Genomic DNA, 25,746 nt, shown 5'->3' on the forward strand with positions numbered 1-25,746 from the left:
TCCGATTCTGTCGAGCAATCCGCGTCTCATCAGATGTTTCGGCAAAAACTCTGCAGTTGATGCCAATAATTATATCTAAAGTATTGATGATCCTTAAAATTGAAGTAAATCCATCATTGAATATCCCAGCAGCAATTTCGCCCGAAATTTTTACAACTTTGAGTCCTCCATGTAAATGCTTTTGAGCCAGTCGCCAGATCGTCGAATTGAAGCTTTGGTTAGTATTTCGGGTATGACTACCCAAGCAAGCATCTGCTTTAGAGATCATCTCTGGACAAATCTTGATAAATTGGGAGAATATGATGTTTGATACTTGAATTGAATTGATTTCCTTGAAATCGTTTTTTCCCATATTACCAAGCTATATTACCATGAGTTCCTTTCGGGTAGTTTGGAATTTTTATTTTGAAAAACATACAAAAGGGGGGTGTAAAATTTTTTTCACGGAATATAGTCATGTTGGGTATCAAATGAAAGGTCTCGATTAGTACCGGTCTTAGTTTTGAGATTTGTTAGAAAGGCGGGAATGGGTGGGGTAGAAAGTGATGATTTCTTTAACGGACCCATTCTCAGAAACTATCCAATCGAAATATTTGAAAAAAAATCATGAAGCTCCATATCGATATCTGCTCAAATTAAGTTAATAATAGTATATTACCATATTTTCGGGAAAATTGAGTAAAACCCCCCTTAAGTTTATCCCAGAGTTGTAAAAGTTGGTAGTAGTATAAAATAGAATATCCCCAAGTTTGATCAAAATCATACTATTAGTAACAAAGTTAGAGTAGCTCAAAGCTGACTTTATCGCGTAAATTTACTGCAACTAAATATCAATATCGCACTGAAGTGAGTAGTGTGACATGCTAAATGCAGATACATAACGGGCTACATACAAATGGGATAGTTCTGCACTCAAGTATATTCACAGAAGAAGCGAACAAAACCTTTCTTACATGAAGCATCGAGCTTCCGGTTTCCCGACTTGTTTAAATTTCTAAAGGTATTTCTCCCCTTAAGTCACACAACAGTTTTGACAGGCTTTCTCTCTCTCCGAACACGTCGAATTCATGTAATGGTTAACTTCAGGTCGATGATAATATAGGTAACATTTCGAGATCAATGATGAGCCTGAAGACGCTTAACCGTGAAAATCAAAAGGGTATTCCCCCTTATCATATCCAAGAAAGGTGTTGCCGGAACTCATCTTGGCATTCAAGTTTTTAGCAACGATCATCCCAGGTCCTTTAGAATTCCTGGATTGCATTAGGTTCCTCGAATAAAGCGTTGAACGTCGAGAATCTTCATCGGTATACTATATAGCACTTTATTATACTACACTGCACTCCACGAGCCGGTCCAGAATCTTCCAGTCAGAGCCTTCCTACGTAGGATCCACAAAATATAGGCAGCTCCTTGTTTGTGTATGGTCTTAGTATAAACCAAGCAGCAGATTGCGATTTGAAGCCCGATGTTTATCACTATGCAATATGATAGTGTGACACCACCATTTTATTTTGCATAAATGCCTTGGGAGGTATCGTAAGTTTTTGCTTTGATGACACCGTGCTCGTTTTCCGCTGTCGTTAATGTTCAAACTCCAAACTCCAAATTGGTATTAGAACTGGGTGTTTGCTAACGCATATAACAGTTCATTCATTCGTATTTCCACATCCTAAAGTCCTAAAAGCAATCAGATTTGAATAAACTGGTGAGGTCTTTATATAATTTGTGTTACAAATCACATAACCTGTTTCGAACTATATACCATATGAGTAGATATGATGCTGTTGAATAAAACAAACCTCTTGGTAATCTGAGTTATAATGAATGCTTGTGCTGAGCATACGTTGTTTTCGAGTAATGGGGGAGAGCCTTGAAAACACACTACGATTTCCACTATTTAGCATGCAATTACAACAACAAGCAGCCTCGAGCGTATAAAGTTGAAGTTAAATACATAAGTGACCTCGAAACGTGTTTGAAAAAAAACTTTGTTGTTGGTTTTGAATATTTAGTTAGATTTCGCACTATCAATAAATATCGGTGCTGCCAGACCGAGAATAAATAAGAATAATTCAAACCGTCTGGCTTGAGATTCAGCCTATGACATGAGGGATATGTAGTTATGATTTGTTGCGTTGAATTGAAATGACGCGGTTAAAGTAAGGAATTACTCGCTTAGTTGAAAGTTAGCCAAGAGAAACTTTCAAAAAATCGCATTAATTAAGCGGCGGCTTTGTCTAGTTATTCAGGTATTCGGCTGCAATTTAACTTTGTAATGTTCAAAAAAAAATGTTATGTTAAATGGCGACGAAAGTGCTCTGGAAGTTACAACAATAATACAATAATAATACGAACCCTCATTCATACACAGGATTTTCTCGTAATTTTTGTTCATTTGATTTATGTTATTATTTAAGTGCATTCAACTTGTAAGGACGAATAATTCTTTCTGAATGAAATGTTTTCATTGCGAAAGATTGGTTCAGTTCGGTTGCTCAACTGATGAGAGAGCCGTAATTCAAATCCACCCCAGCGATATAGTCCCTTCGAAGGGGCTGTCAACTTCAACTTACCTTCGTAATAAATATGGAAAGTTCGATTTAGAGAAGGGTGTTATTAACATTACTCGATAGGGAGTTCTTCGACAGTCCTAGCGAAATTAGGGCGGTGGCAAGCGACTGTTTCATTAAATTAAATTGCTAAAGCGGAATAGGATTGTGAAGAAGGAATTAGTCTGACACTCGAATTACTGCTAAAAGGGAATAAAAAACATAGGATTAATTTGAAAGTTTTGTGTGAAATACACGATATTTTGTTGGCAAAGAGAATATGATGACTTCAAATGGAAGAACTCATTTAGTATTTTTTTTAAATAGACCGAATTTTCCATATTGGTTGAAGCATAGAATGTACGCATTATAAAGTATTACAGGTCTTGTTTTCAGAACGTATCCAAACGAAAGCTCGAATCATTCGCAATGATGTCCCCAAATAAATCTAGGCCTCAAAAAAAAATTAACTTATTCAATCCCGATATCCCCCGAAGTAAAGAAGTTATACATTATTATATTTAAAAAAAAAACAATGTAGGCTTGTTTTTCTGTTTTTCGGGGGGAGAATGCTTCATGTGATTGCACGCGAAGTTTTTATTATTTACACCAGCAGAAGTTCTATTTAAAGAATATGGTGGAAAGGAAAGTTGAAGTTTTCGAGGGAAAAGATACGTTCGTCGAAGATTTGTGTGTTAATAATAGAGTACAAAAACAAACGTCGAAAATAAACACATACACAAACAATTTGTTAAACGATTTTTTTTTAATGAAAGTAGATAGATGAAGGTATCTATAAATGTCAAATTTGAAGAAATGACCCTCTTTCGTCCTAATCACCTCTACAACTCGTGCGGGCATCGATTGGTATAAATTTTCGATAAAATCATCCGGAATTTCATTAAGCCATATCTTTTCTAAAGTTGTTTCTAGATTTGATTTGTTCATTATCGATCTTTGTTGCAGTCGCCACTTCATGAACGCCCATAAGTTCTCTATGGGGTTCAAATCTGGACTGTTTCCTGGCCATGGCAGCGGCTGTATGCCAAGCTCCACTTTTCAAGATGCTACCTGTGAAAAAGAATCGTATTGAGGATAAAACAGAAAAAAAAAATTACACGGGAAAAATTTCGTTTACTTACAGTGCGAATTCTATGACACGAAACAGAATCGTCCTGAAATATTACTTCATCAAAGTACTCATGCAGTGCTTCTACCGTCTGAACAATGCAATCATCAATAACTTTTTTGTACTTTTCTGCGTTGATACCACCGCTTAGGAACGAACTACTGCCGATTCCTTTGGATGTAATGCATCCCCACATCATTACTGAGGGAGAATGTCGTGTAGTTCATATAACACACTGGGGGTCAAATCTCTCTCCTTTTCTTCTTCGCACTGGGGACGGGCTGTCAGATCGCAGCAAATTGAATTTAGACTCATCAAAGAACACAACTCGCCTCCAATTGTCCATAGTCCAGTCACGTCGTTCTAATGCCCAATTCAGCCTTTTTTCGAGCATAGCTTTCGTTAAAATCGGCTTATTTGTCCTAATTCATTCAATCCGCGCTGCACCCTTTTCACACTAATTGACACATTTTCCCCTTTCAGCAATTCATTACGTAATTAAGGAGCAGCTGCAAATCTATCTCGCAAGGATGCTCGCCCTAATGACCGCCTGGCCCGGGGAGTAATCACCTACTTCCTCCCGCTCCCTTGTTTTCGTCCCAGGCTGCCATCTCTGGCATACTTTTTAAAAAAAAATTTAATATTTGCCTCACAACAATTGATTTTCTAGCTCGGTTGAGAGGAGCATCTCAATGCTATGCGTTCCAAACGAACGAGCAACTTTTCTCAAATCTCCCCTGTCATGATTGAAGCGGTCTAGACCGTTTAGAGTGAATTTCTTTTCGTCACCGAACAGTCCCTGGAGCAATTCAATGTGAATCGCATAGCATAAGATGAATAAAAAAAAAACAAATTAAAATCAAAAGCAGTAATAGCAATTCCTACCGCGTTCCAGGATCGTGTCATGTTGTTTTTCAAAAACTTCAAACGCCTTTTTCATGGATTACCTTCAGACGTGCCTCGGATTTTAGTTTTGCAGAACAAAGATGCGATTGAATAGAAATTATTTGGCGAACGTGGCTTGGAATCGCGCGAAAATTTAACTGTCGATCTGTAGGTGTCGAATTTGAAGCCAAATGACAGATTTGACATATAGCATTGGGCATTTCTTTAGTGTAGGGTCAATCAAGGTGTATTTATTTTTGCACAGCAGCCAAAAATTCAAAAAAAAAACTTTGTTTTGAAATCGCAATTCCTTTCATTTGACACAATAATAACGATCAATTTTTTGATCGTATTATAACCTGTGGGCCAAAGATTCGTTTTATATGACTTTCCAAAGCCAGGAAGATCATGGTTACTGTTTGATGGTCAGTAGTTGTATTTATTCTCCACAGATTCCTAAATCCGAGTGAAACGAATACTGTGGAGAAGTATAACTCTTTCATTGAATCTGAAAAGCTTCCATAGAGTTTCTCTCATGGAAGTTCAATGTGGTGTGGTTAAGGCTGGCGGATGTATCCTGGAAGGATTTCTCTCTTCAATTTTTAAATTGTTTCTTGCTCGAACCGTGATGTGTAGGCGCCGGTTTTCATAAAGCAAAATCACACTTTTAGTCAAGAGTCCACGACGTTTCGCTCGAATGGCAGGTCTCACTTTGTGCAGGGTTGTTTGATTGAGACAACTTTATTGTACAATCTGAAACAATCTTTTCATTTAGTTGAAACACAGGACAACCAGAAAGTTCAACGCCATAAACCAAACAACAAATGATCAATTTTTTGGAATTTCTATAGTGACCTAACCCCTTAATTGAGTTTTATTATCTGGTTACCGAACCTAATGATTGTAAACACTGAAGAAGAACTCCCGAAATATCGATATATGCTAATAAAAATATTAGGATTGTCTCAATAAAAAAAACAATCTTTTCATTTAGTTGATCGTTTATCTTTTGCTGACAAAGATGCTGTATCACCTTAAAAATGACATACTAAAAGTATGAAGGTGGGGAAAATGTCTAAATTTTTCTATTTTTAAAATTGCATCGTAGTTACAAAAATTTACATATCGGAAAAATTTGATGTACTTCTAGCTATGTGTCTATATCTAATCGAAAAAAAGTTCTCTGTTCACTGTAAGTTAAAAATTGTAGGGGCAATTGGTTCCCCGCGCGAACTTCAAAAAAGAAAACTACGTCGAAAAAAAGTGTTTAGTCGACATTTCGCAAAAATATTTTATAACATGTGCAATTACAGCTTTATCGGAATTTTGATTTACTCTATTGTCCACTGAAAAAAAGCTTAAAAATATGCTTATTTATTAGACCGCTACAGCAGCCTAACCTTTTAATGTTTCTTAACGTTGAAAGATACGTTTAACTAGGAAAAGATTGTTGTTTAGAATTATAATTATATAAAGATCGATCTTATTGGTGTTTTTTTGTTTCATTTTGGTTTTATAATTTGTGTATTAGACCATTTCTTCCAGTAAATCATCTGTAAAGTGCAATTATTATGCTTCAAGCCTATTTTGAACTGAGGCTTCTCTCTTATTTGTGAAACATGCGATATCATTCCTTTTAATTCGTTCCAGATAGACTTGGTTTCTTTGATTCAATTGCATCTATTTTTTTTTACTTCAACTTATTAGGCACCTGTAGCATTCCAATAAGTCTTCAGTCGGGTTCAACTGATTGAATATTCTCAATTACTTTGCCAGGCTTGGAGGGTATCAATTTTTCTTAACCTTCTCCAATCACTTTCACTTAGCTAGTCTGGCTGCAGCATCCATTTTCAAACTTGGAAAGTTTGTTTACTCAATCGTTATCACTAAAGCGTTGAACCGTAGGTAGGTCTTTGTTAATTGCTTGTTACTTATTTGTTTTTTTTTGTGGATATCACAAAACAAACAGAAATATTTTTCATTTCTTTCATTATCTAGCAATTGGGAGTGATTCTGCATTTTCAGGTGGAAATTATCAACTGTTTCTGTACGTTATCCTGCAACTTTCCGTAAAAAAAGTCATTAGATATTTATCTTAAATTTGGGTTTTTCTTACTTTTAGCATTTTTACTCTAGATCTCCGAGCGTATCGAACAAATGTAAAAGGGAGGTAAGGTTTTAAGTAAAATAAAGCCTTTTTAAAATCGGTTTACTATGTGTCTGTCTGAAATATCACGAACTTTCTATCGAATTTAGTTCCGGCATTTGCTACTTGTAACGCAGAAAATCGCCAATTTTGAAGAATCTTATTGATGTGCTTAGAGTTTTGTTGGAAGACAATATCTTCTTCTAGGCACGCACACTTATTTTAACACAATCTGGTATATTTTTTATTGTGAAGGGAACAACCTCCTGTTTCTTCTGGTGTATTTTTTCACTAAATTAGTCATAAATAAATGTCAAACATTACCTTTGTGAAGAATCATATTTTATGTTCTGTTATTTCTAAAAACTAAATCGGCTGTTAAAATTGGTTTTTGTTTGAAAAGTACATAACCTTCCGCTGGTAACTGGGGTGATGCGTCACTCCATGCGGGTAAAATTTGTGCTCTTGTGTTGGTACGCCTGACTTGAAACTCACGCGTCGGCTGCTAATTTTTTATCAGATCAGCTGTAGTTTGTTTATAAACTTGACTTGCGTGCGCGACCTCCCTTCCTAATAGCTAATTTATCAATCCTAAAACAAGACGAGATTATTTTACTTTAAGAGTTTTCTAAACAATGGGGAATAGCAGTTACCCAAATCTGAGTTCAACCTAGTGTCAACCGGTTGTTTGTTAATGAACCAGCTTTCGTAAGCATCCAGTTGGTTGGTCTTTCTTACTTGCTTTAGAACTTTCAAGTCATCAGCGCTTACTTTATGGCCGCATTCGACCATATGTTTTGCCACCATAGATTTAGTGGGTTTTCGGGAGTGCTTTACAGCCAGCTCTGCCTCCTTCATGTGCTCCCTAAATCTAGTGGTTGCCAATCTTTTTGTCTGCCCGATATATACCTTCGGGCAATCCGAGCAGTCGATTTTATAGATGCCGCTCATCTCTTCCACCGTTTTTGGATCTTTTTCCCCCGCCAGCTGGGTTTTTAGCTGGTAGATACGGCTTGATCCTACCAGCTGTATGTCAAACCTTTTCAATGTCCTTTGTATGTGTTTGGACAAGTTTGTAAAGCACTCCCGAAAACCCACTAAATCTATGGTGGCAAAACATATGGTCGAATGCGGCCGAAATATCGGTATTTGCAAGAATACAAACCAACACCAACGAAAAAGAAACAACAAGTTTTATTATTTCAATTAATTAATCGTTGGAAACACCGCATAATTTCACTCTGTGAAAGCATGTTGCTTTCAAACTGGTCCGGTCCTCCATTAATTGGATGGCGGATTTAGGAATTCCTCGATTCTTAAACAAAATTGAAATAGGTATTCGAGCTGCAAAGTATTCTGGCCAACGATTCGTTCATGAAACAGATGAAATTGAAATAAAGGCTCTTATTGGAATATTGTACTTAATTGGTATGAGGAAAGATGGTCATCTGAGCACCGAAGAAAAGTGATCAGGATCCTCTGAATATAGACTTGTTATGAGCGAAATGCGATTCAAATTCTTGGTTGTTTGTTTAAGATTTGATGACAGAAATACACGTGACAGGTCTGAAAAGTTTGCACTCATTCACGGCCCTGTGGTCTATTTTTATTTATAACTGTCGCAAAAACTACACTCCTCACATGTATTTGCCGATTGACAAAAAACTTCTTAGTTTTCGAGGTAAAGGTCCTTTCAGGGTGTATATAACCTCTAAACCTGACAAATACGGCCTCAAAATTGTAACAATGTGCGACGCGAGAACGTTCTACATGATTGGTTCCATCCCATACATTGGTTAGGAGAATCGCAGCACAACATAAAGTCTTCCTTTATACTGTGTAAAAACCCTAGCAGAAACTGTGCGTGGAAGCAACGGGAACATAACTTGTAACAACTGGTTCACGTCGATTACCTTGGCAGAAGAAATGCTAAAAAAAAATTGGTCTGATACTTGGTGGAACAACACGTGAAAATAAGCGATAAATTCCACCTTCTTTTCTTCCGAACAAAAATAAACCAGTCCTGTCATCTCAGTTTGCTTTCGGTGGGAAGACTACCATCGTCTCTTTCACCCCAAAGAAGAACAAATCTGTTATTTTGATCCCCACAATGCATGATCAGAAAGGTCACCAAGAAACCAGAGATAATTGACTTTTACAATTCTTCCAAAGTTGGTGTAGATACTGTTGACAAAATGGTTCATGCGTATAGTGTTTCACGATGTACTAGGCGGTGGCCTCTTCGTATGTTGTACAGTATTTTTGATCAGGCAGGTATAAATGCGTTAATCCTGTTCAAGCTTGCGAATCCTGGGGAAAAAATTACAAGAAAGAATTTTTTGAAAAATTTAGCTCAGGAGCTTTTCAAGCCTCATGTTGAACGACGTCTCAGCAAGAACTTGCCTCATAAACTCACTGAAGATATTACGCAGTATCTTGGGAAGAAACGGCCACTAGAAGAAGCAGAAACGCAAAACTTCCCTGCGAAATAGCAAAAACAGTCCAGATGCCACACAAATGCCTGCACAAAATGCGGGAAACCTGGGTGCAGTGATCATCGCAAAGAGGTGTGCACAAACTGCTTCAGCAATTAAGAGTTTTACTTAAACAACACGTATTAATCATGTTTTCATAATTTAAATGATGATTTAACTGTAAATGAATGCATAAACAAAAAAAAAGCAAGTTTTATTTACTTAATAATTCCTTGGGGTGAGGCCTTGTTACCTACCCCAGTTACAAAAATCATGTTACCAGCGGAAGACTAAAAACTTCAAGCACTAAAAATTTATTTTTTTAATAAAAAAATAAATAAAATAAAAAAAAATCCTAAAAATTTCTGATTAATGGAGGTGAGAAGCTGGCGACAGGGTCTTGTTACTGCTGTTAGTATGTTTCCCCAACCAATCGTGAACGACGTTAGCCTCTTTTCCAATTCGCAGGTTGTTACTCTATTATAAAATAGTGCTGTTAGTGCAAAATAGCTAAAATTTGGGTCGCTTGGAATAGGTAAGCTACAAAAAAAAATAACCAGAATTAAGTACTGGCTCTTTAAGGAATAAAAAAATTAATCCTTTGATCATTTTCTCATTACTGTCTTCCGTTTTGCATTATACAGCACATATTACGAGTGAACACCAGATGTTCACGATGTTCATTAAAAATTGTCAAAATTAGTTATCCTCGACCTGTTAGAAGCTATTCTTTTAAAGGTTTTGTGGAAAACAAATCGGTGTAATATCGGTTTACTGTCTGCTTGTCCGTCCGTCTGTCTGGCACATCTTATCTCTCAGAAAAGGTTAATTTTATTAATACGAAATTTGGTAGAACAGTGGGACAGGGAGTATATATAGTTCCACGTTGAGTTTAAAGAGGGGTTTCCAACATGCAAAAGGGGGGTTTACACATTTTTTTAATGGGTATAGTGATGTGGGGTATCAAATGAAAGGCCTTTAGTACTTTACGTAGCCGATATTAATTTTGACATTGGTTGCATAGGGCAGGAGTGCCAGGGCTTAAAAAGGGTCAGTTACTTAATGACCCGTTCTCGGAAACTACCTAACACAACTATCTGAAAAAAATATGATTATCAATGTACATGGTATCTAGGCCTCAAAATTCGCTCTATATCGATACCTGTGTAAGTAAAGTTAATAATAGTGTATTGCCATATTTATTATAAATAGATTTCTAAGGAACTGACTGGTAACTTCCCTTAAGTTTATCCTAGAATTATACATTTTTGCAGTAATATACGCTATACTATAGATTTTGGTGGAAATCATACTAGTACTAACAGAGTTATAATATATCAAATTTGTCACTTGTGCAATTTCTCGCATTCTATGACTTTGAATGTCAGTGTCATACTAAAGTCAATGGTCTGATAAACTAAATGCATAAACATTACGAGCTAAGCACAAATGGGACAGTTTACCATTTCATATCCGAAGTGTTCGGCTACGGGTTTCCCGACTTGTTTCCAATTTAAACGTACCTTGCAGCTTTATCGAGAGAAAACTCTCGAGTGATCATCAGATTCAACACTAAATGTTAGCCAACTAGCATAAAGATGAATTCTCATGCAGTTCTTTGTTATGATTTCTAGATGTCACTTTTTTAAGGACAAAGCTCTTTTCTCCTTATCTGATTGCTTTAGTACATAGACCCTGAAGTAGATTGTATAATTATAGAATTTTTTCGAGAGTCATTCCTTGTGTACCCAAAGAAATTGATTAGAAATTGCTACGACCTAGCTAAATAAAACCACAATAAAGCAATTTGGGTTGTTGACATATAATACGGCTTTGGACAATGAGATTAATTTAGTATGTTTACAAATTATCTTTGTATTGCTTTTATTATGACTTTCTGTTCGAAATATATTTCGACTAATTGTAAACTCGCGTGTTCGTTAATGTTCTATTTATCTAGACTTGTAACTGACCATTTTCGTTAAGATCGGCAACCCCTAACATCGAGCTTTCCGTCTTTTCCAATTACTACTTTTCTAAATCGTTTCAAACACTGATTTGCACTTAAATTAAAATAACATTAGATTGATTAATCAGAACAAATATAAAACTGAATATACTCATAAATACACTTCCTCAAAATCAGTCTGTTATACTCCTGCCTCTTGGCTACAATTATTTACTCACAAATTAACGTAATTCAGCTGCAGCTGGAATCTAGACTTCCGCTTTAATCGCTTTCCCTTGTGAATAATATCTGCCCACATGATATGTTATTTTCAGTTTTTTCTTTCTTTTTTGTATTAAAGTTTCTGTTTTTATTTTCTCTATGACATGATTCGTTTCAATTCGCTGATTTTCTGAGCTAGAAAGTTTCTTATGCATTAAAAAAAAGACGATTAATATAAAAATGTATACCACCGAGTTGGGTCATGCTGTATCTATAGTTTGTTCCAGTATAAAACTGCAATTTAATTTAACAGCATCGAACAAAGATGCTATTGCCAAATGTGGGTAATTTTCGAGAGATTTTATATATTTTTTTTATGTGTCTGTAGGTCGTTATTGTGATTATATGAAATGGTGTGCAGAGAAATCATCTGTTAAGTAACATTGTTAACATCAACTATGTCTTGCTTTTTTTTTTCTTTTTCAACCTTCAGCATATTCGAGGTGCTCGGTGCTTTACTGTTATATACTGTTAAGATCTTAAATATTTAGGAGATTTGATCTAAGGTCAAATATTAATTGAACCGAATTACAGGCAATTCTATTGTATATTTTTGATTATGATGATTACTATGATTTCTTTCTTGGATTTTAACACAGATTATATATTTTGGTAATTATTGAATGATACGCTCCACACATACGTTTACCAAATAAAGAAACAATTACCATACATACACAGGTTTTGTGGAAAACAGTATTTAATTAAAATTGATTTTTTGTTTACCCATCAATTAAGAGATTTGGTGGGAGCATGATCTGTAAAACTACAGACATGCAGTGAATAAAATGGTTTTATGTTGGCTTTAAGGGGTGTGTCGAATCCGCGGAATTGATGTTTTTTTTTGTATGAATTGCATCTAGATATAGTGTAGAATATATGGGCAAAGTAATTTTTTGATATTCGGAGTCGTTCGGAAATTATAGTGTTAAATATATAATAAGTCACATGTAAGATTTATGTCGATCGCCGGAACAAAGCTCGTAATATCGGTCCGAATGACGTTTGAATGGCTTCGCTACGAGGACAAGAATTGAAGTCAAAGCTGTACATGTGTTTCTTCAAGAAACCTAAGGTTTATGGACTAGGTATAGCAGACTCATTGTCAGTTAAGGTTTTATGGCTAAAAATCGCATTCTATTTTTTAAATACGTTTTTCTCGAAACTGCATATTGAAAATCGGCTGCCACCATAGCCCAAAATCTATCCAACGAAATTCTTTGAAATTTTCACGCCTTATTCAGAACATATTTCTACGGCCTGCAAACTAGGATAATTGTGGTTCATTCAGTAGTTTTTTTTTACTCATTAAAGAAGCCGTGAAAAAACAGCAAAATTCACAAAAAAAGTTTAACACGGCACCAACAATTTTGCTTTTAATATTTTTTAATAATCCTAGCTTGCGGACTGTAGTTAAGTCTGTACGTTAAAATCCCGTTTACTTTTTTCTCCAAGATGATCGCAGCGCCCTCCATCGTGGCTGCAGAAAAACACCTTTTTCTGGAGATGGGTGTACCATATAAATTGCTCTGTAATAATGAATTAAGCTATCGGGCTGCAAAAATTGTTACGCATGCTCAAAATATTAATGAATATATGGTGAAAAATTCGTATTTGTATCTTTATCCAGTTCTTCACAAAAAATTTCTAAAAAAAGCGAAAAAAACGGCCTTCACACGGGATAACCCCCTTAAGGCAGTGTGATGCGTTGAAAAAAAAGATTTTTTTCTTTACATATTTCGAAAGAATAGCATATTGAAGCTGTACTGTCAACCTTACAGATTGATATTAAAAATATTTCTAAAATTATAGCGGAATGAAAGGAGCGCGTCGCATTAGGTATAGAAACGACCAACTAGTCGGCAGCAGCTGCTCCAATAGTTCCTTCTATATAATATCCTAGAATAAACCCTGTTCACCAAATTAGGACCACTTTTTACCAAAATTCAGTATTATTTCTTTTAAATTTTTTTTTTTTAAGTAAGATGTAAAATAAAAAATATTTTCTTTGCACTCTCTATTATTTTATTAACGATAAAAGCAAATAAACTCTTACATATACCAGGAGTACAAACTTAAATCCGCTATTTTTTTATAGGAACCAAAAACAACTTTATTCAAAATACGGGCTCTTGCTATCTACACATTTTTTCCATCTCTCTGGTAATTTATGGATACCATGCCAATAAAATTGTTGATCATTCGAGGCAAACTACGCCATCAAGCCATTTTCGGACGTCACCAGGTTTCAACAGTTCATAGTGCACAATACCCCGCTGATCCCACGACACGGACAGCATCGTCTTCCGTTCGAAGCGATTTGGCCTTGCAGAAGATGTCGCTGGTTGGTCGGCATCAACCCACGTTTTTTTTTCGTTTAGGATTCTCAAAATAAATCATTTTTTTGTCGCCAGTGACAATCTGATGCAAAAACATCTTTTTTTTTTGTGTCCGGCAAACAAGGTTTCGCATGTGTTTTGGCGCCGCTCCATCTGCCTATCGTTCAATTCATGTGGCACCCATTTTCCGATCTTTTGAACCTTACCCATTGCACGTAGACGCATGGAAATGGCTTGTTGGGAGACATCCAATTGCTTGGCGAGCATTTTCTGCGTTTGAGTATGGTCCTCGTCCAAAAGAGCCTCCAATTCGTAGTCCTTAACTTTCCTGGGCCGATTTTCGCGCTTTTTGTCGCTCAGATCGAAATCGCTATCTTTGAACCGACGGAACCAGTCTCTTCATGTTGTTTCCGATAGAGCATTGTCACCATACAACTGAACAAGCATTCGATGCGATTCAGCGGCTGATTTCTTCAAAGTGAAGCAAAAAAACAGAGCTTCCCGCTAATGCTTCTTTCCGGGAACAAAATTGGACATGATGATTCAAGGGAAAAAATATGTTTTTGCATGGAATTGCTGATGATATGGACTGACAGTTGTTTACAGATGTCGTACGAAAAAAAAAAATATAGCGTGCTCATAGCAGCTTGATGCGCTCATTGACGCCATCTGGGAGCAAACAGCGGATTTAAGCTTGTACACCTGGTATAGCAATATTTTTTAAAACCATTCTTCGCACTAATAACAGCCCTTACTCTGTTTGGCATCCTTGATAAGGTCGTTATTTTACCAGATATCGACAATTTTGGTTTTGAGCATGTGTATAGTGGGATTAGGAGAGGGGTAAAATTTCGACTTCAATAGGCTCCAAACATTTTCTACGAGGTTAAAATCGGGAGAATTGCCAGGCCAAGGAAGAATCGGGATATTGTAGGTATTTAACAAATTAAGGCTGTATTTGGCGTGGTGGCAGGGTGCACCATCTTGCATATACAGAGTAGAAAATCTGCAGTGATAAGGGGTGAAGATGTCGGCAATGGCTTGGGCTGGAAGGGTGCATACTCCCTTCCGCGAAATATGCGGGTCCATAGTGCCGTTGCTGGTGGATTTTCGATTACGACCGGAACACAACCTTCATTAAACCATTCTAGTAGTCTCTTTCGAATATATTGGCATCTCTCTCTAAACGCCTGAAGCTTACACTCGTCGCTAAATGCTACCCAAATGGAACGAAAGAAAATGCCTTTTCTTTCAAATAATGTCGATCGCGGTCAGCTTTGATTTTGACTTAAAGTAGAAAAATGCTCCTCACAAGCCTGTGCAATAATTCCGCGATCTTTTCCAGGAGTCTCTTTCCTTTTACCACAGCTAGTTTGCCATTTGTTGCGGACTTATCCTTTATTGTTGATGCCCATCCTACTGATTCTGCTTACTCTTCAGTAAATTATCTATAACTATTCTCCAAATATTTACAAAAAGATAATGAATAGTCCTTTTAATTATTTTAAATACCTTTATGAGAATCTAAAAAAAAACAGTCAGAAGGGACGTGAGGTATCCCGGAGAAGGGGTATGGGATTTTCCTGATAGGTTTATTTCTTTTATTATCATTACACTTATAGCACAAAATTACCATAATTAATAAAACCCGCATTTCTAGAATGTCACAGATAAAATTCTCAGAGAATTGTAGAAAAATTGACTGGTACTAATTCAATGAACAGGAGCTGTATAGTTAGTCAGTTGGCTCAGATTTACGCAACATATGAAAATATACACTGTTAAAAAATAGAAGTTTAGCACAAAATACGAGAAGGAATTTTGGAACATCTCTTCAGTAAGCGTTGTTATGAAAAATATACTGCCCTTAAACTTTAAACGCGTTTTACTCGAAACCACATTTTGGAAGTTTCTGAGAAGTACCTGGAAAAAACTATTCAACCGATTTAGTCGAAATTTGATTCCGCTATTCTATACCTATTTGAATGTGTGCAACCTCAAATATATTTAATTTTATAATAATAAATATTTTTTTTAACTATTCAATTAAGAAAGAAACGGATTTTTGGATTTTATTTTTCGAATTCGACATTTTATTATTTTTGAAAAATACATAATCGAGGCTTCAAATATTACGATAATCGACAAAATATAGTAGAAAGCAATTTATTTTGTTGAATTCGGACCACCACAGAAGGTTGTGTGTTTCCCCGAGTGACTTTTTTGAAGGAGTTTACTTTGGCCATAAAAAAACAACAGAAAACATCAATGCAAAATTAAGTAAATAGATTTTTTCTGTATAGTTTAAGATTCCACTAAAATTAAATATTAAAATTTAAAAAAAAATTGTATATTATTTTTTTTGTGAAAAAAAAAAGAAGGCGTGATTTTGTTTTTCGTATGCATTTGTATTGAAGGTATCAGTTAGTACTTCTTCAAACCAATCTTATTGCTGGTATTGTTTAAAGAATGGCATGAGGCAGATAGAAAAAGTATATGCTAAGATATGGCAAGTCCCATTCTTAGACTCTGTCAAACCAACAATTAGGAAAAAAATCATAATAAAACCTCATCCCGCACTAAAGTTTTTTACATAAACAAACCACAAAAACTCACGTCTGAATCCGTGAGCTTCTGGTTTCTTATATGTTTTTAGTTCCAATAGCTCTTCATGAATATGAATACAAGGTCTGCTCCAAATATTCCCGGATTTAATACATCCCTCTGCATGGTCGACACTGCCTTTTTTATTTCATCTTTAAAAATGTTCAACTTGGTGGCCGTTGACTCCTCACTGTGGTCATTGTTTGTACAATGCATTGCTTTCATTGCCAAACGTAAATAAGTTGAATACGGGAAATGATTAGCACTCAAAACATCATTTTTTTTGCGAAAAACACTCATTATTAACGTTTATGAATAGACTGGCACATTGACATGCAGCAAGTGCCAATTTCCATTTTGCCGATATATAGGCCGCACACGACGAATACCCGCCAGCAAATGGATCATAACACCAAGATAAAAGACAGCAATGACCGTTTTTTTTTTATTTTAACAAATTCTTTGAGCACAATATTCTTTGAATCGTAAAAATAATCCAGCATTGATTTCAACCGTTTTTTTTTCGGATCTGATTTATTCTGATGTTCCCATTTTGCTCCTTGGTTTTGTGTAAACACAAAACCTTTGATTGAAGTAATAAAAACTTGTTGTTTCTTTTTCGTTGGTGTGGGTATTTATTCTTGCAAATACCGATATTTCGGGAACCACTTGTTCCCTTTATCAGTGCTGACAAGTTGAAGGGAACAAGTGGTTCCCGAAATATCGGTATTTGCAAGAATAAATACCCACTCCAACGAAAAAGAAACAACAAGTTTTTATTACTTCAATTAATTAATCGTTGGAAACACCGCATAATTTCACTCTGACAAAATCTTATTAAAATTGGTTTTCTCTCTGTATGTCTGTCCATCACACGCATTTTTCTCGGAGACGGTTGCAGCGATTGACACCAAATTTGGTAGAAAGGTGGGAACTGTAACGCCCACGCATGTAGTGAGTTACATCCCTTTACGTCGAATTAAAGGGGGGGGGGGGTCTCCATACATGCAAAAGAAGGTGTAATGTTTTTGAATAAAATATAGTCATCTGGAGTATCAAATTAAAGGTCTCGGTTAGTACTTTTTGAAGCCGGTTTTAGTTTTGACATTTGTTAATAAGGTGGGAAGTGCGGGAGGTCGAAAGTGATAATTTCTTTGACGAACCCATTCTCAGAAACTACTTAACCGAAAAATCTGAAAAGAGTCAGGAAGCTGTGTGGTGCCTAGGCTCCTAAATACCCTCCATATCAATACCTGTTCAAATAAAGTGAATAATAGTATATTACTATAATTTTTAATTTTAATTTTAACCTTATTAGAATCGGTTCAATGTCTGTCTGTCACACGCATTTTTCTCAGAAACGGCGACAACGATTGACAAGAAATTTGATGAGAAGGTGGGAACTGTGAACGCCCAGACATGCAGTGAGTAATATCCTTATAGATTGAGATTTAGGGGGGGGAGGTCCCCATACATGTAAAAGAGGGGTGTAAAAATTTTTCACCGAATATAGTCATGTGGGATATCAAATCAAAGGTCTCGATTAGTGCTTTTCGAAGCTGGTCTTAGTTTTGAGATTTGTTAGAAAGGCGAGGAGTCGGAGGGTGGGAGGTTTTCAGAAACTACCCGAAAAATTTGAAAAAAATTCATCAAGCTGCATCTATATGGTGCCCAGGCCTCAAAATACTCTCCATCTCAATATCCATGCAAATTAAGTTAATAATAGTGTATTACCATAATTTTGGGGACATTGGGTAAAATCCCTCTTAAGTTTATCCCAGAGTTATAACAGTTGGTAATAGTATAAAATCTAATATGAAGCATATTATCGTCAACTTTGATCAAAATGATACTATTAGTAACAAAGTTACAGTAGCTCAAAGTTGACTGTAAATTTACTGCAACTAAATATCAATATTACACTAAAGTGAGTAGTCAGACATGCTAAATGCATATACATAACGGGCTACGTACAAATGGGATAGTTCTACACTCAAATATACTTACAGAAGAAGCAAACAAAACCTTTCATACCTGAAGCGCTCAGCTTACGGTTTCTCGACTTGTTAGTAATTGGTAGGAAAACCCCTCTTAGGTTTCTCCTAGAATCACAACATTGCAGGTTACAGCATAGAGGATGATCCTATCAAATTTGGTGAAAATCGCACTATTACTAACAAAGTTATAATAGGACAAAGCTGTCGCTTCTGTGCAAATTCAGGACTTTGAATGTCAATATCACTTGAAAGTGGATATTCTCACATAATATAACCATATATAACGTGCTACATATTAATGGGAAGAAATATACAAAACCTTTCATACCTGAAGCGTCTAGCTTCCGGTTTCCCGACTTGTTTTTTACAGTTAATATATAAATTAAGACAAGAACAAGGTATTGTTCCTTATACTGTAAATATTTTTATTTTCCTTCCGCATACAATTGACCCTGACCATTGTGCGAGGCCAGATAAAAGCAGCAGGATCACTCTCAAAATCATTCGACATCAACAACGGTCTACGGCAAGGGGATGCCCTATCATGCGTCCTCTTTTACTTGGCCCTTGAGAAAGTGATCCGTGATGCTGAGGTAAATGCAAGAGGTACGATCCTCTTTAAGTCGACCCAACTTTCTGGTCTATGCTGACGATATGGACATCATGGGAAGAACGACCCGAGACGTACAAACTGCTTTCATCCAGATCGAGCAGGCGACGACCGGCTCGAGATCTTGGGCTGCACATCAATGAAGGCAAGACAAAGTATATGGTGGCAACGTCAACACCGAAAACCAACCAACCAACAACATCAAACCGCACTGGTCAAACGAGAAGAATAAAGATAGGAGACTCTCACTTCGAGACCGTTGATAATTTCTCTTATCTAGGGTCGAAAATCACAACCGATGACAGCTACGATGATGAAATCCGCGCACGGTTGTTGGCAGTCAACAGAGCCTATTTCAGCTTACAAAAACTGTTCCGCTCGGGACGTCTCACCGTAGGGTCAAAGCTCTTACTGTACAAGACAATGATCTTGCCAGTCCTCATGTATTCCTCGGAGACATGGGATCTTAGCAAAAAGAATTGCGAACTCTTGGCCGCGTTCGAGAGAAGAATCCTCCGAAGAATTGTTGGCCCCCTACATGAGAATGGGCGATTCCATAGCATACATAAGGACAAAATCTATGAGCGATACTATGACCGTCAGGTTGTGGATAAAATCCGACTCAATAGGTTACGGTGGGCGTGTCACTTAATCCGTAGGGATGAGGATGATCCAGCCCGAAAAGTGTGTAAGGGCAATATCTATGGTAGAAAAAGAAGACGAGCAGACCCTGCCTAAGATGGAGCGATGGCGTAGGTCAGGACGCCAGACAGCTTTTAGGGATATCGAATTGGTGGACCTCGGCGCAAAATCGAGATGTCTGGAGTTCCTTATTAACGCAGGCCTAGAGCGGATACCGGCTGTTGCACCGTTGATGATGATGATACAATTGTTCCGGACACCACGTGCCCCCTTCCTCAGGGTAGTACCTAGGTATTCTCACATTAAAAAAACGGACATTGAAAGAAAAACTAAATACCTAAAAAATCTCGTCAGTAGTGCACGAATTGTTTAGCATGTCCGAGATCTTTAGGGACATATGTTGTAATAAGCGTTCATTGTGAAACAGGTCGTTAATTTTCTGCTGGGGCACGCAACTTTTGAAAAAATTTAAAGCAAAATAAATTTTTTCAGTTTCTTTTTTTGGGCCGTAATAGACCAAGACTATCTATCCTTAGAGAAGTGCCTCCATTACGATTGTTTTCGACTACGGTAACAAGTTAAGAGGGTATATAAACGCGAAATGTCGGCAACCTACTGCCTCTCGTGATCACTGCCTTACTGTATGCATAGAAGATATCTAATTCATAAGCAATATTTTTATTCGAAATGTTATTGAACTAAAAATATCCTGATTAAATCGAGTCCAAAGGTTTTAACGTCTCATCCAACAATGATTGCGGAGTCTAATATATTGTCAGTAGCAGCCAATAAAAATGAATCAATAAATCAACTGCTGAACTATAAATTCTCATAAAATTGGGGAAACCGTCTAAAATTTGGGCCGCTGCAGCAGTTTTATTTATCTGTGGATATGAACCACTTTTTCTCATGATTATCAAAGAATTCTGCAGATACAAAACGCAGTTACCAAAACCTCTGTTATCTTACTGAGTAAATATTTTACGAACTTCGACATTAGGCACTGTTGATTACTGTTCACTTCAAAGGAAATTTTTCAGATTGCAATTTTTTTCTCGTAGACTTTTGATAATTTTAGAATACTAAATTTATTTTCCTACTCAATCACTAATTTATTTTTAGTTTTGCTGTACAGTCATTGTTTGTTTTTTTTTTGTTCAAATTAATTTGAATATAAAGATATATGATTATAAATATTTTTTGTCATTTTCACCCTAAAGCATTGCTTGAGGAATGATTGGATTCTGCAGAGCGTATTGCGCAAAACCTTTTCTGTAGCAAAGCTTATGAATCGGGTGATATTAATTCTTATATAAGATATACGCCATTTGCTCAAATTCCGTGAAATATGTTATATATTGCGGTCGTAATTGAGTGTACATACAAATAATGGATCGGTTATAACTGAACTTGTTAATTTATATTATTATTTCTTCTTTATTGGAATAAGAGTCAACAAGAAAAAAGACAGGGTAGCTCGAAATCGATAAACTTTGAATCTACTATAATCCAAATCTTTATTGTTGAAAAAATCACAAATGGAATATTGTTCATGTTATATTAATATCGAATGTAAAGGAATCATTTGTTTAGATTCAATTGTATTACTTTCTTCTCATTTTACCGCATCTATGCCTTTGATTAGCTACTCATACTGCTAATTTTAGAATAATGTTTGCAATTTGATTTCATCATTTTGATGATCAAAATACATAGAATATTAACGCCTGTGACAGCATTGAAACGACAAAACATACATACAAAAAGTTTTCTGATAAATTTTATGAAAAAATCTAAGCACTTCCATAGGCAGAGCCACCACCACCGCTAGACATGTGCAATCTGCTGTTTATATTTGATGAACGTTTTATCTTGGTATTTATTTTGCCGCGTGTGAATTTCATTATCAACTAGGTCATGTGTGTTGAATATTAAATAAACGAATGTGGTATGAAATAGAAGATATTAGAACGAAAAATCTGTTTATTTCCTCCTTTCCTTTTTCTATACGATTTTGAAAAATGAGACCATTTTTTTTAAATGAAAGGTCAGGACTAGAATAATATTCTGCCTTCGGCGCCAAATTATGCAATTTAGAGAAATAAAAACAAGATGCACGCATAATAATATGTCAAAAATTCGATAGGCCAGAAAATAGACGATCCTCTAAAGTCTATGAATTATACGGGGGAAACGTATACCAAATTTCAAAAGGATCGTCTATTTGTACTGTAGTCGTCACCGACTTATTAAGCGTTGTTAAAGTGTTGGGAAATCGCTTTAAAACTGTTCACATGAAAAAATGGCTTTTTTGGTTTTTTTTTTATTCCAGGTGTACAAAATTAAATCCGGTGTTTGCTCACAGATGGCGTCAGTGAGCGTATCAAGCTGCTATGAGCGCGCCATATTTTTTTCAGTACGACATTTGCCAACAATTGTCAGTCCATATCATCAGCAATTTCATGCAGACATATTTTTTCTCTTCAATAATCATGTCCAGTTTTTTTTTCGCGGAAAAAAACATTTGCGGCAAGCTCTACCTTTTTGCTTCAATTTGAAGAAATCAGCCGCTGAATCGCATCGAATGCTAGTGTTTCTCAACAACCCGCTTCCATGCGTCTACGTGCAATGGGTGAGGTTGAAAAGATCGGAAAATGAATGCAGCGTGACTTGAACGATAGGTAGATGGAGCGGCGCCAAAACACATGCGAAATCTTGCTTGCCAGACACAAAAGAAAGATGTTCTTACATCGGCCACTCACCAGTGGCGACGAAAGTGGATTTATTTCGAGAATCCTAAACGAAAAAAATCGTGGGCTGATGCCGGCCAACCAGCGACATCTTCTGCAAGACCAAATCGCTTCCGACGGAAGACGACGCTGTGCGTGTGGTGGGATTGTCTACTGTGAACTGTTGAAACCTGATAAAACTGTCGATGCCCACCATTATCACCAACAACTCATCAAATTGCATCGTGCTCTGAATGAAAAACGGCCGGAATATCAGCAAAGATATGAAAAGCTGATTTTCCTCCATGATAGAGTTCCGTCGCATACATCGAAACTACTTAGAAACGCTCAACTGGGAGATACTACCCCACCCCTGGTGGACAAGCACCAGACCTGGCCCCATCTGACTATCATCTGTTTTTATCGCAGACGTCCGAAAATGGCTTGATGAGTAGTTTGCCTCGAAAGATCAACAATTTTATTGGCATGGTATCCATAAATTACCTGAGAGATGGAAAAAATGTGTAGATAGCCAGGGCCAAAATTTTGAATAAATTTTTTTTGGTTCCTATAAAAAAATGTGTTGTACACCTGGTATACTTACACAGAATCATGGATATCAGGCTCGTGCAGCATTCAAGATGTCCAAAGCAACGTTTTGCTCTTGTCTATGGCGAATCCGACCTTCTTTGCTCTCGTTTGCAGCTTGTTCGTCCGCTCGACCTACGCGTATTCTGTCGACTGCACGTGCCCATTTGTGACAACTGGGTCCATTTTTAATACCCATCTCTTGCATTATGGCTAGCAGAGCAAAACAGCCTTCATTAAAAGTGCATTCTGCCACATTAGCTACGATTGTCACCAGGACTGTGGTACCACTCACGGATTTCGGAGAAAATTTTCAGACAAGTTGGTTGAGGCTTTCAGTGCTGTTTTGGGTAAACTCACCGAGATACCACTGCAGAAGGGCCTCCTTCCCCAAATCATAGTAAGTGGGTTTCGATTCACTTAATCGTGCACCACCTTTCCTGTCCTGTGCTAATTTTTCTCGACATTTCTCACGAACAGACGACACAACACTGTGACAATCGAATGAAAACTTAGACAGAATTTACTATCGTACACACACAACTGCCCACAACAACGTGTCGTTCTGGACTGATTAAAATTTCATAGCTCCATTAGTATAAAAAAAATGGCGAAAAAAAAACTCAATATCAATGAATTCACCCTAGTGAACAACATTTACTACATGGAAGTTCTAAAACATTTTGGGAACGCCATTTTATGACGACGCCATCTTTGTGTCGATCATGACAAGGTTACACAGCATTGAGCCCAGCTTTTGGCCAAACACTCGATCGCTATTCTTTTGATATCGAGCAACTTGTTCAAAAGCAGAATTATTTGACCGGTCTGAAATTGAATCTGAATAAAACAGAATTTTTGATGAGAATTGAGCGATTTAAATAACTCGCACCACTGCCATCAGCCAACGGTGAACTGCGTTATGAAATGGCTCGCGGATCAGTTTAACTTGTTTCCACAACTGGCGTACTTTGTGATCGCCGAATGATGTGATCTCAAATCCGAAATTTATCGCAATGTCATCTGCCGTGTCGCCTTTTATGATTCTGAGTGCTGTCCGACTATCAAAGGCAATGAACGGTGCCCCGCGGTAATAAAAATGTTGCTTTGGACGAAATGAGGACATCCACGATCCAGGAGTGATGCTTCTTCGCTGGTATGGACATGTAATTCGCTCTGTGTTGAGAGATCTCATTTGTTAAGATTGTTCTGAACATTCAAGTCAATGAGAGGCCGGCTCATACGTTGTATGGTTATTTGAAAGATTCTCGACTCCACCCGAAACATGCCTATGGTCGAACAAAATAGCGAAATTGTTCAAGACGGGTTGACTCCGTTTCTGAACGAGACAAAGGCTAAAAGAAGATTGATCCCCAAATTCAACATCGGGCGTTAACCACGCATATGCGCCATTGTTGCAGGCATGACTGGGTAATCAGAAAATTTGCGACCACCTGCAAATTTTTTTCATGATGTGGTATCATTATTTGCGGCAGCTTCTGCTTCTCTGACCAATACAATAGTAAATTGTCCTTTCGTAGCGGCGCACATTCGAGATTTTTTATGGTATCGTAGCAATCGTAGCAAAATTATGGTATCGCAGCAATTCTAACGTTAATTGAGTCCCTTCCACATTTGTCGGGATGTGGCCGTCAACCTATATAGCATCTTGGGTTTTGCAAAGATTCCTACGATTTCTAATGGCGGTCCAAGGCTTTTTAGTATTCTAGGACGAATTAGTAACGATATCAGGATCAAGAAGGTGGTCGGTATTATAATGGGGGGCTCGAAGCTTTCTAACCCCCCGAGAAGCAGCTAACAAAACACGCAAGCGAATAGGAGGGACCATCAACGCATATCTAGAAGACAACTTCTAAATCTACTGTTGAACGCAATATGGTCGATCCAGTTGTTCGTACGCTGCAAGTTCAACAGATTTTGTGGCAGCTTCTTTGCTCGAACAATGTGCTGCCAATTATGAGATGGTGAAAGCTGCCACAAGCAACAATGCCCTAGCCGTTGCGGTCATCAAGTCCGTATTGTCATCGGACGTCAACACCTTCGTGTACAAATCACCCATCACAATCCTAATGTTAACTTTGGGAAACCTGCCCTGGACTGCATTCGATTTTTTTTTGGAAGCCTCCAGAAATCTCCGTTGGTGTGTACTATGGAAATATTACTCATTTCACATCGGAATGTTGCAGTCAACATCTTGTCGGGATTATAATAAACACAAGACCACAAAATGTTGTAAACAATAAGTGTGTTGTCCAAGGCGCCAATAATGTTTCGTTAGCAGGTAGATTTCAAAATTTGCAGGTTGCTAGTCCCCTTTTACGATAAACAGGGAATATTTTGAGTAAGTTGTTGATCCCCATCTCAAGCGTGGTCGTTATCTCTAAGTGGGGAATACGATATGTTAAGCTAATGCTGAATACTATCAAAAAATCCCCGCCTAAGTGTAACGCAGCCATTCAGACTAGAGTGACTAATCCCTTCCTGCTTCTCAAGTAAGCTTTTCGGGGGTTTTTAAATTTGTCATGCACATAACGTTCATAACCTTTCACTGAAAATAAATATTTAATTTCTCTTCTGATCATCACTAAGTAAATTAATTTTTTTCATTTTAGGCCGATGATAAATCTTTGCTGGCGCGATTCTACCATGCAGATAGAGCTCTCACGGCTGTTGCAAGTGAGTTAGATAGTTTCGATGGCAGAGCTGAGCCAGACCGATGTTCACGTTTAGTTAGTCGATTACGTCAAGGACAGGTTTGTATCTCACAAATACCAAACTTACTATTTATATTCAAATTTGC

The 25,746-nt window shown here is 37.0% G+C and overlaps 1 protein-coding gene across 1 annotated transcript in view; it reads left to right on the top strand.

The window, feature by feature from the left end:
* Window positions 1–25,746, top strand: part of LOC119656556 (lateral signaling target protein 2 homolog) — a 54,337-nt gene that overhangs the window by 19,012 nt on the left and 9,579 nt on the right. Inside the window, exon 2 of the mRNA XM_038062934.1 lies at window positions 25,559–25,699. Within this exon, the coding sequence (XP_037918862.1) occupies window positions 25,559–25,699 (141 nt within the window). The remainder of the gene's footprint in view (window positions 1–25,558; window positions 25,700–25,746) is intronic.

This window comes from Hermetia illucens, chromosome 5, assembly GCF_905115235.1.
Source record: "Hermetia illucens chromosome 5, iHerIll2.2.curated.20191125, whole genome shotgun sequence".
Classification (NCBI taxonomy): domain Eukaryota; kingdom Metazoa; phylum Arthropoda; class Insecta; order Diptera; family Stratiomyidae; genus Hermetia; species Hermetia illucens.